The 12,775-nt window shown below is 35.7% G+C and overlaps 1 protein-coding gene across 1 annotated transcript; it reads right to left on the reverse strand.

Moving 5' to 3' along the window:
* Nucleotides 1-5,052: 5,052 nt before the first annotated feature.
* Nucleotides 5,053-12,172, reverse strand: LOC145657917 (uncharacterized). Its single transcript, XM_081714773.1, has 9 exons — nucleotides 12,083-12,172; nucleotides 9,292-9,354; nucleotides 7,580-9,165; nucleotides 7,317-7,381; nucleotides 6,954-7,132; nucleotides 6,652-6,764; nucleotides 6,420-6,484; nucleotides 6,074-6,252; nucleotides 5,053-5,963 (listed from the first exon to the last, which is right to left on the reverse strand). The coding sequence occupies exons 2-9, from the start codon at nucleotides 9,329-9,331 to the stop codon at nucleotides 5,872-5,874; spliced, it is 2,319 nt and encodes a 772-aa protein (XP_081570899.1). The 5' UTR covers nucleotides 9,332-9,354; nucleotides 12,083-12,172; the 3' UTR covers nucleotides 5,053-5,871.
* Nucleotides 12,173-12,775: the final 603 nt, after the last annotated feature.

Raw genomic sequence — 12,775 nt, forward strand, 5'->3', positions numbered from 1 at the left:
GCTGACTACAGGACCTTTGCAGTAATTTCTGCAGTCAGCTAACATTGTGTGCAGATTCAGAACATCCATCAAGATCCATTTCTGTTCACATCCAGCTGTGGATTGAGTGGGCCGATTGCAAAGCATTTTTTGCTGTGTTTACAACTGCCATTTCATGTGTGCAGTTTATTCTGAACATGAGCCCATCACCAATAATGCATGTTAATAGAAGGTGTATACAAGATCTATTGTTTTAATGCTATGATTTTTATGGAATTTAATATATGAAAAAATAACTGGAATTTTAATTGAAATGCATTGGGATAGATTAACAGAAATGCTTTCAAAAGTCACACACATGCACTTATTTAAAAAGATCTTTTGTGAGGTGAGGCAGGATGCAAGTGTGAGGCAAGTGTTATTCCTAAGTCCCCAGTAGCTAATTTTAAAGTTGAGAATTCAAATAGAAAATAATGATGTAGACTTCCGAATTAATTAAAGAGAATAACTGGTCACGTCCTTTTTACAGGTTAATGTTAACAAGCATTGAAGGCCCCTCCGGAGAATGTCTAACAATCAGACAAAGAACCCACATGTTTATACGTTTGTCAGAAGTGATCTTACATTGACCCCACCTTCTTTTACATATTAGTGTTTGTATTTGCCACCATTACATCCACACCATGCATTAGTCAACATATGCAAACTCATATTCAACACCCACACCAGTTGGAACCCATTACCACCACATTGCGAGAGAAGACTTCTCTTGACCTTATCCTAAAGAAGATCCTGAGGTCCTGAGCCTGGTGGAGGGATAATATATCTTACACTGAGGCCCACTGAAGCCTATCCAGTAACCTTTGCAGAAGCCTACAGAGGCCTCCTCCCAGATTCTCTATACTCCCTTATGTTTTATGTTATTAATGTGTCTAATGCACTTTTAAGCCTCTTTTCCCTGTAAATACGCTATTAGCTCAAAAGATAATCCTTAAAGAAAAGATGTTTATTAAAAACAAATGTAGAGGTGCAAATAAGACACGAAAGTATGAAGAAGAATTATGCAAATATAGTCACACTGGTTATACACAGAGACAAAAGATGTAACAGTAGTTATTCTACAGTCAAAGAAAGGGAGTGATATTTTTATTTATATGTAGACACTGTTTGGGAATGGCATTAGGAACAACACCAGTAATATCGCCAACTACTATAATATCTCCAACAACCGCTATAACAAATACGCCAGTAATTACTAGCCCACCAGTAGCATCTGCTAACACCTATGCTGAAAACAACTGTAACACCTATTGCTACTATAATACCAAAAACCGCATCAACATCTATTCCTCCAACTACTCCAACAAGTTTAGCAATTACTCCAGTAATTAATACTACTCCAGTAACATCTACTACATCAACAACTATGCCAACAACAAGGAAATATCTACTGCTACTAAAACCCCAATAACTGACACCACATAGGCAGCAACAACTCCAGAAATATGTCCTTCATTCATTGTTGCTACTCCAGTAACAGCTAATGCACTAACTAGTCCATCAAGAACAGCAAAAACAACTATTACTGCAGCACCAAGAACAACACCTAAAACACCTAACACCTACTATAAGAACTTGTCAATCTACAACTATGCTGACAACACCACCAATTTCTACTACTTAAGAGACAGCTACTACTCCAACAACTACTATGAAAAGAATAGCTACAACAGTAAAAGGAACAACTACTCCTCACATAACTACATCAATAACAACAACTGCTACAACAACATATAAGCAATTAGTTACTACATTTTCTACTACACCAAACAATAAAGCAATACAACAACAAATGGAACAATGTTATCACTAACAACCACTACACCTACTACTTCTACAACACCACACAGCACTACCACAGCCAGAGTTGCAACATCATAATTGTTGCAACATATTATATAATTTACCATTTTTATAGTACAGCATTTGTGAACACTTCTTGTTTTAAATAAACTCATGAAAACATAGACCGTGGGTAACAGACCTGTGGAGCTGTGCTCCAAAATATTTATTTTAAAAACCTTTTTATACTTTTAGTTTATGTTGTTTTATTACTTATTAATGTATTGGGGATTACGAATAAGTAGAATTTATTTTATTGGATCGACAAAACATCTACTGTTAGCTAAATGTAGAGCTAGCATAAAAGTTAGCACATCTGAATAAGGCTAGTTGCTAAAGGTTTGCAAATAATGATCAATGAAGTAGATTGGAAGATACTCTTAGCAAAGAGCTGGAATTACTGGAGGCTGAAATCAAGGCACTGCTGGATCGACAGTACCCAACTTTATGCAGAGAAAGCCCATCTGAGTAAGGACCAGGATTCCTCTTGTACTGCCCAAAATGCTATTTTTCCCAGGCCTGGAAGTGGTCTTGGAAAATACACTGCATGCAAGAGCGCTGGTGACAAGCAACTTCTACACCATATAGAGGCCAGGATGGCAAATTCCTGAAACTGGCGTCTGGAGTAGCAACGTTCATCCCGGTGCCTAAAAGAGATGGAGCATGGGAACAGCAGCATCACGGAGGATGAGCGAAAGCTTCCCCCTCCGCCAATTTAGCCTGCTTTCGCCACCAGCAACTGATTCAAAGTCTTAGATTCTCTGTCCGCCTGACGCCCCCTTCAATGAATAATGTGTTAGCAATTGGTGATCCCATATACAGAATGTTAACCTGGACTGCTGGATTTAAAGTGCCTGGTTTATGTCCTGTGGGTACTCACATTTGGGATATACACTACCCTCTATTTTTAACAATCATAAAGACATTGACACAGTTAAAGTTCAAATAGCAGTAAATGACATCAGAGTGAAAGAGAGGTATTTGATAGTATATGCCTAGAAATCGTATACGGCCCACCCTCCTATATATATATATATATATATATACACACACACACACACACACAAGCACACACGTGTGTGTGTAATCTTGGTGATTCTGGGTGAGTAACTGTGGTGTACTGTAGTAAGAGATATTCAAAATTGTAGTAAAGTTCACAGAATTTCCAAATAAATATTTCAGCCAGAGGTCCTTTGAAGGACCGATATAGCAGTTGCATGCCTGCATGTCTCGCTGATATACTCCGTGAAACCATTATTAAAGAATCACAACCTTAACTCTTTAGTACTTACAACATAGACCAATCCTGGTTTGAAAAGATTGTTGACAGATACATTATTGACACACTGCATATTGAGCGTCTTATCCAGATATCTTTATACAGATAATGACTTAGTAGTTACATTGTGTTATGGTGAAACATTTCTCTAACAAATGCATATCTTTTTATCTGTAAAATAAAATATCATGGGAATCATAGAAAATCTTACATTTATTTGCAGTTTTTATGTTAAAGAAAAATATTTTCATCTACACATTATTTGTGACAGTTATCTGGTTGTCTATGCTGACATTCTTTCTTTTGGTGAGCTCACACACATCTTCATTCACAGATGTTAGAATGACGTATATACAAACACCAGGCTATTATTAGATCTTAACAAAAGTACTTTTATAGCGTTTTGAATACGATAACAACAATGTTAAAATTGTATAGTTATGAATACAAATAACATCACTTTTTGTATATTTTGAAGTTCACTGAAAAAATGCAGAATAAATAATGACACAAAGTATATTTCAACCCCACTCAATATCTGAAATACTTCAACAACAGAAGCCTCCTCACTGGCCCAAACTCAAATCCCAAGTTTCACGTCACTTGACTTTGTCCTTGAGGCTTTTTTGTTGTTCCTTGCTTATGTTTGAGTTGTGTCCTTTTTCTCCAGGAAATAAACAAACAAAAAATAAAAATACAGAGCATTTTGTAATCTCACAGGACCATGTGGTTCCACATATACAATGAGTACAGGGTATTTATTTACATTGGTGGTGCATATAAACCCATATAGCTTAATAGAATTTGACAAAGTATATCCTCCAGATGGGGAATTTTCATCATGTTTATTGTGACAAAATTGTGTTTGTTTGCAGCTAGTTTTTGATGTAATGTTATTATCAGACGTACAGTGGTCATGGAAGTACCATGCTACATCAGAGGTGCAAATTGTTGGCACTCATAACATCCTAAACCTTTTATTTACGAAAACCAATGAACCAATAACAGTGGCCAGAAAATATAACAGCTGGTAACATTGAAAAATCATTTATCTGAAGATAAATGTTTGCTAACTGTTGTGTAAATATTTACTCACTGTTGTGAGTGAAATGTTTGACTACAGTAAAGCCATAATCACTATTTATGTATCAGTTATGAAGAAATGGATAGCTACTAATGAAATTCTAGGCTTACAGAAATATAATGAGCATTTTGATTGAAACTGGATTATAATCGTGTCTATACTTTGTAATGTATAGTAAACTAAGGTATAGTATATTATGTATACTATGTCTATACTATTCTCTGTGGCACAATAATGCAAACATCACAACCATCACATCACAACCATTTGGCAGCACACTGGCCAAGGTGAACACATTTGCCTCTCAGCACTAGGTCTCCAGTTCATGTCCCTATCTTGGTGGAGTTTCCATATTCTTCCCATGTTTGCATGGGTTTCCTGTGGGGTTGCCGGTTCCCTTACACAGTCCAAAAACATGGAGGCTAGGTAAAAACTGGCTATCCTAATAAACTGCATGTGTATGTCTGCATAACTAGTGATAGCTAGCCTAATAAAGTCGTGTGTGTTAATTGTAAAGTGGCCTTGATTTCCTTAGAGGGCACACTATAAGTGTAACTTCATTCAGCCATCAATACTGAGCACAACGAATCATGTATACATGTGCAGACAAGATAAAGAGTGATTTCTGTTCTTGTTGAAAACCCTATAGACTCTGTGGAATCAGATGCAATCCATCCACCCGTGCCGACGGGAATGCAACCACTTCCTAGAAAGCTCATAGCGCAAATGTGAGTGTACTCTGGTCAGCTCTCTAGGTCAGACCAGCTACACCAAAACTAAATGTTTCGGTCCGTAGGGCTCTTGACTCTCCAGTTATCTGAGGAACTCTTCATTGCTTCCCAGGGTGGGTCGTCATACTCCCACATTTTTGACTGCATTCTTTACATAATACCTGTTTGATTATTGTGCATGTGACGCAGATGTGCCCTTCTACAGATGCAAACACTTATGTACTAAAAATTTAAGCAAAAAACATTCACGTGTTTTTCTTCTCATTTTACATTTTTAATTTAATTATTTTTCAAGAGATTATTTAATACAAGATGTGTTCATAAAAAAGTAAAGCACTAAACACTGTAGAATGATGTAATGTAATTATATATTATTTATCTATGAGTTGTACAGACTTGAGAATCATTATATACAAAAATAACTTAAAGAAAGTTACAATAAAAATCATCATAAGAGCAGTCTGAACAGCAAACACTGACAGGGTTTTAAAAATTACCTTAATAGTTGAGCTCTTGCAATGAAAAACAATATTTCAGCCATTTCCCATTTTTGTGTAATTGGTTATTTTAGTCTTTGATTTTGTACAATGTCTACATTAAAATTAAACTACAAATTTGCAGTAATGCTTTATATTATTGTTTTTATTTTGTAGAATGTGGAAAAACAGTAAATGGATATGTATGGTTTTTCATTGCAATTGCTCAGTTGATAAAGTGCTCTATTTATATATTATTTAGTTTAAATGATTGGGACATTTGAGGGGATAAGCATTCTTTAAGAATTTTGTGCTTAGCTGGGCTTCTTGTGAGGTTTCTAAAATTTAGCATTGTTCCGTGAGATAGTTAGACACTGTAATCCTTCTGCATCTTTCCTGGTGAAAGATTCATGGTTTTCTTCAGCTGGACCATGTGACCAGAAGTGACATGGCCACCATGAAGGATGCTGAAAAGATGCTGATCTTGCTGCTGACTTCACTTGATGATATTACTGCATTGCAATAAAGTATGAATATTTGATGAATAAAAGTGAACAAATTGACACAAGCTGAGTTAGACTTAACATGAGTTTCCATAAACCATGTAAATGAAATTACTTACCTGTGCCATTCACTATAATTTTAGAGGTGAAGATCTGAAAGGGGAGGGTGTTGTTTCTTGCTGCTCTTATTATCGTTTCTCCAATCTGGGTGCTGTTGGGCAGCGTGACATTGGCACCGAAATGTAGGTCTATGAAGTTCCAGATCGACGCTATGCCGTTAGTGGTAAGACCTCCATCACTGGATGGGCAAATGTAATGTGAACCACAAGAAAATACTAATGCAAACCATTTGATTATCATTTGGTTATGTAGTGGGTTGTGATGCAAACCTTTGCAACATTAAATATGTTTTGCCTGGTCAGGTGTGTGTCTGTGCACATATGCATAATCACATAATGTAATTACCTGAAATTTGCGACTGTCAATGTGCTGAACGTGTTAGGGTAGTCAGCAATGAAAAAAGGATTAAGCTACAAAGTAAAGGGAAAATTAGGTGGTTAAAACACACACACACACACACACGTGTATGTATATATATATATATATATATATATATATATATATATATATATATATATATATATATATATACTTTTTAAAGAGTACGTCTGCAGTTAACAGATTATTTCCTACTTACTCCTGATTTAATCATTGATGACCTGTTTGTGAATAAAGTTGAAGATGAATTTGAGAGAGCACTACTAAAAGTGCCATTTGTTAGGAATATCACAGGTATAGTTTGTGGAGAACCTGAAAGACAAAAATAGGATATGTTATGCAAAAATTCTTCCTGACGCATCACTAGAATACAGAATTAACTTACACTTATCTAATATTACCAATAATAATAAGCTTCGATAGCTACAACAGTACTTGCTTAACATATAATTCATGCCATTAATTTTGTAACAGAAATTTGGAAGACTAGGCTCAGCTCACTGGTGAGACTGATTGAGGCTGAATCCACTGACAGGTTGAATCCTGAGCTTGGGTTTATTATAGCCTGTTTAAGAGCATTCACAATTTGAGTATTGTCTGGTATCGGTGTTGTGGAATTCTCGTTGAAGATTAACTGGATGTCTGCCTCCACATTTTGTGCTGCGCGTGTGGGCCCAGCTCTGGGGAGGGAAAAAAATATAATAAAATCTTTAAAAAGGCATTGACTAAAAAGTCTTCGTAATGATTTTAAGAAGTAGTTTATATAAACATTATTGCTTAAGAAATGATAAAGTGGTGCTATAGGGTTCTACTTCACATGCTTGTAATGAAAGTCAGTCTGTAGTCATAAGTACCAACTCTTACCTAAAACCTAGCACTATAGTCCTGATGAAGAGCACTCCATACAAGCTTCTGTACAGTTGGTTGAACTACAAAGAGAGTTTCATAATTGTTCATAAACTCTGCCAGTGCAATGTTCTTAACTATTTCTTTGTATACTCTTAATACAGAATTTGACTAAGAATCTTTGTGGGTTTCAGTTGTCTTCTACGCAAAATCCCACACTCAGTACAGCGTTCTAACAGAATCAGATATTTCAACGCTTTTTTTATTAGTGTCATACTCACCTCATGAACAACTACAACTTCTAAGGCTTGGAACTGTGCACTATTATGATCACTGAGCTCAGGAGCATACACTTGCTGAATGACAATCATCAGGCCAACAGCTAGAGGAGGATTTGTTGTTGCTACTGCGGCTGCTGTTGTGGTAGTAGTACTTGTTGCTATAGTAGTAGATGTACTCCTTGCAGTAGTAGTAGTAGTTGTTGTAGTTGTAGTTTTTGGAGTAATAGTAGTTGTTGTTGGAGTTGTCACAGTAGTAGAAGTTGTTAATGGAGTAGTAGTTGTTGTTGGAGTAGTAGTAGTTGTTGGAGCAGTTGTTGTTCTTGCAGTAGTAGTAGTAGTAGTTGTTGGAATAGTAGCAGTAGTTGTTGATGTAGATGTAGTTGTTGTTGGAGTAGTAGTTGATGTTGCAGGAGTACTAGTTGTTGTAGCTATTGTTGGAGTAGTAGTACTTGTTGGAGTAGCAGTTGTTGTTGGAGTAGTAGTAGTTGTTGGAGTAGTAGTTGTTGCATTACTATTAGTAGTAGTTTTTGTTGTAGTAGTAGTAGTTGGAGTAGTAGTTGTTGCAATACTATTAGTAGTATTTGTTGGAGTAGCAGTAGTAGTTGTTGCAGAAGTAGTAGTTATTGATGTAGAAGTTGTTGTTGGAGTAGTAGTTGATGTTGGAGTAGTACTAGTTGTTGTTGTAGCAGTTGTTGTTGGAGTAGTAGTTGATGTTGGAGTAGTACTAGTTGTTGTTGTAGCAGTTGTTGTTGGAGCAGTAGTAGTAGTTAGAGTAGTAGTTGTTGCAGTACTATTAGTAGTAGTTGTTGGAGTAGTAGTAGTAGTTGCAGAAGTAGTAGTTGTTGATGTAGAAGTAGTTGTTGGAGTAGTAGTTGATGTTGGAGTAGTAGTTGATGTTGGAGCAGTACTAGTTGTTGTAGCAGTTGTTGTTGGAGTAGTAGCAGTACTTGTTGGAGTAGTAGTAGTAGTTAGAGTAGTAGTTGTTGCAGTACTATTAGTAGTAGTTGTTGCAGTAGTAGTAGTAGTTGTTGCAGAAGTAGTAGTTGTTGATGTAGAAGTTGTTGTTGTTGGAGTAGTAATTGATGTTGGAGCAGTACTAGTTGTTGTAGCAGTTGTTGTTGGAGTAGTAGCAGTACTTGCTGGAGTAGTAGTAGTTGTTGGAGTAGTAGTTGTTGCAGTACTATTAGTAGTAGTTGTTGGAGTAGTAGTAGTAGTTACAGAAGTAGTAGTTGTTGATGTAGAAGTAGTTGTTGTTGTAGCAGTACTAGTTGTTGTAGCAGTTGTTGTTGGAGTAGTAGTAGTTGTAGTAGTAGTATATATTACTGTTGCTTTTGTGGTACTTTGTGGTGAGGTAACCAGAGAGCTTGTTGGTATTGCTGTTGTTAAAGTACTAATAGTTGATGGAGCAGTTGTCACAGTGGTAGTTGTCGTTGCAGTACTAGTATTTAATGGACTAGTTGTAGTTGTTCTTGGAGTAGTTCTAACATTAGTAGACTTTGTTGTTGTAGTAGCAGTTACTGCAGTTGTTGTCAGAGTACTTACTGGAACAGTAGTACTAGAAGCTGTAGTAATAGTTGCAATTGTTCCTGCAATTAGGAGAGAAGACAGGATCTTGTGAAGTACAAAACCATGTGGATAACATTATGAAATTATCATATATAATATGGAAACTCAAAAGAAGTGAAATTGTGTGATGAAAGCATGTAACTTACCCACAATAACAAACACTGCAGTCAATATTTTTGCATTCATCGTGCTTATTTCAGAAATGAAACCTTAAAAGTACATAATATAGATGTTATTATATAATATTAAAGAATCAGCAGTTTGACCTTAACATTCATATTTATTCATAATATATCCAATTTGTTTTATTTTTAATGCATGCAAAGTGATTTTTGTTGAAATGAACAGTGGGTGATTGTTCTAGTTGCTATGGATAGTATATGAGTAGAGGGCATGACAGTGATGGAAAAGTAACGCCAAAATGTCTGATCCCATGTAGCAGGTGCCTGAAGTATCATTTGTAAGTGAATCCACATTTCTCTCTGATTCCTTCTGCAGTATTATCTTTAACCTCATTGAAGTAAGCTTTCAAGTTACACACCCAGTGAGGGTTGTTGTTTTTGGCAGTGGTGTTCCAGCAGTTTTATTTATTGCCTTCATATTTATATTTTGTCTTATATTTTTGTTTAAAAAAATATTTTTAAAAATATCCTGATATTTGTAGGGGCATTGGTTGACAAAGAGATACAGTTTTGCATATAGTATATGCTTTACACATTTTCCAATAGCTAAGTTACTGCATAGCTTAAGCATAGAACACAAAACAGGAAACATCTCCATCATTTGAGACTACTGACACTTTTTAAAATGTGACAGTGCTGATAGCTTTGAATGTTAGAATAGTTTGAGTTGTGAAGCCAAGGCATGCCTCTTTATTGTAGTGTTATCAGAATTAAGAGATCCTGGGTGATGCGTTCCTTACCATTTTTAAAAATGTATTTATTTATTTTTTGTTATTTCTAATATCCACCAGCTGCAAGATAACATTAGCATGGTAGCCAAAATTACACGAAAATGCCTTCAAGAAACAGTCTTGTTAGATGCCATGCTCAAACAAAAGTATTGGTATGGTTAGCTTTCTAGAAAAACATTTGGTTTGAGTACTGAAATATGGTTGGGCATTGGGTAAACCCACTATCCTATCACATGTTTCTACTTTCCTTCAGGGGTCTTACTACAAAGACTAGTTTCAAATTTGATCTACCGCACAAATGCGAACCACATAAATGTTTCATTTTCGATTTGGCCAACTGGAGGCTTGAAATTAGCACAACTGGAATGGGTGAAGCAATGTTACCCACCTATATATCCACTCATCGGTTATAACCAGTAGTAGGCTTTGATGGTTTTAAGCAATTACCCTTGAGCCCAATGTGAAAACTTCCAAAAGCTCTGATTATTTACCTATAAGATTGTTACTATCTTGACCCTGGCTCCCTCTTCTTAGTTTCCTTCTCTGCTTCGCCTCTGCCTCTATCCATTCCTAAACAGTGTCTGCATATGAATAAATCTTTGTCTCTCCCTTTCTTTGACCAGTGATGACAGCAAGCAGAATACTCGTTGGGTCTCCTTTTCTGACTCTGTGCGTAACCTGAGTGACTACATTTGTGCATTCCTTGTTTGCACTTGTGTGTTTTATTTGCATCTCTACTTTTGTTTTGTTTGGTTTTTTTTTACAAAACATCTTTTCTTTAAGGATTATATTGCCTCACACTTGCATCCGGCCTCACCTTGTCATAAGAGATCTTTTTAAATCAGTAAAGTGATCTTTCCCAGTCTTTTTTTTTTTTTGACATTTGAAGCATTTCTTTCAATGTATCCCAAAGCATTTCAATTCAAATTTCAAATCTTTGATTCATATATTAAATACCATCAAAACCGTAACATTAAAACAATATATCTTGTACACACCTTCTATTACCATGCATGTTTGATGATGGGCTCTTGTTCAGATTAAAATTAACCACATGAAAAACCAGGTATATACACAGCAAAAAATGCTATGCCATCAGCTCACTCAGACCACATTTGGAGATGACCAGAGATGGACATTAATCATTACTGTGTTATTCAGAAGTGTGTCTTCAGAATCCATATACAATTACAGCATATATAAATTACAGAAATTACAGCAGCTGCCAACAGAGTTCCTGCAGCCAGCTAACACTGTATGCCGACACTTCATTGTCTGTTGTAAAGGGTTTCTGACCGTATATGACAGTATATAATACACTGGTAATAGCCATTGAAGAACTATGTTTTTAGTAGGTTAAAGAAGTAAAGCAGAAACTGTGTTTGGGTTCATCTGCTTTTCATGCAAGTACAATAAGATCTCTTCTGGTCATACTGTAAAAAGTGTAAATGGAATTTGGCCACAGTAAATCTAGATACAATACAGATATGAAACACATTAATACAAAGTGGAAACAGGCCAATATTGTCAGGCTAGCTCTCAGTATTGTATATTAGTCATAAAATATGACCTATAGAGCACTTGTAGGCATGTAAATGTCAATGACAAAATAGTAGAATTTCTTTCTAGTGTACAGCTCTAGTTTTTCAAATGATTAAAAAGAAATGAGGACTCCAGAATTGTAATTGGTAAATAACACCGAATAAAAAAACAGTTATAAAGGAGAAAGTGTTTATTGAGGGATTAGAAATGTGCTAATGTATTCACATATATTGATTTATGATTTTTTTCCAGTATCTATTCTATGAATGTGATATCCATTATTTTTGTCTGTAATGAATTTAAGGATATGTGATTGAAATCGAGAGGCTTGACAGTTGGGCTTGATTAAGTTTTAACTGAGATATTGAGATTTCACACACTTGGCCCATCGTGAAAATATTTTTATGTCTTTGTTTGCAAGATAAAGTAACACATTACACTGAAAATACAAAAACAACAACAACATGAGACGTGACACTCACCCAATTTCTTTGTGAAGTCTGGTTGAATTGTGATTCAGTGTGTATGGTGTATTCCAGTTCATATAGTCACCAGGTTGGAGTGATGGTGTCCTGTGGTGCAAGCTGGTAAAGCAATATTTGCTTTAGTTTGGGCTATTTTATAGGGCAGGGTGAGCATGACGTAACTGTAGATGGTCTTTTAACTTTTAAGCATATTTCTCAATGATCATGACTGTGGGATGACGTGGAATCGAGCATTTTGTTTTTGTCTGGTTTGAAAGGATTATGTGGTTCAAAGATGCATTGTTGACATATTCCATATTGGGTGTGTTATCCATCTGAAGAACAGACAAAAAGGTACCTTTGTTTCCTACCACAGTTGCACAATAGCATGTTACATTTAATGACTCAATATTCACTTTAAATTAAGTGTGATAGTGAAACATTTTTCTAATAACTGCATATAATTTTATACTTAAAATATCATGGGAAAATTTAGAAAATCTTACATGATTTGGAATTTCTGTGTTAAAGAAACATTTCCATCTACATATTATTTGTGACAGTTATCTGGTTATCTATGCTGACATTCTTTCCTTTGGTGAGCTCACACACATCTTCATTCACAGATGTTAGAATGACGTATATACAAACACCAGGCTATTATTAGATCTTAACAAAAGTACTTTTATAGCGTTTTAAACACGATAACAA

This window comes from Electrophorus electricus, chromosome 5, assembly GCF_041902795.1.
Source record: "Electrophorus electricus isolate QZ-2024a chromosome 5, ASM4190279v1, whole genome shotgun sequence".
NCBI lineage: Eukaryota > Metazoa > Chordata > Actinopteri > Gymnotiformes > Gymnotidae > Electrophorus > Electrophorus electricus.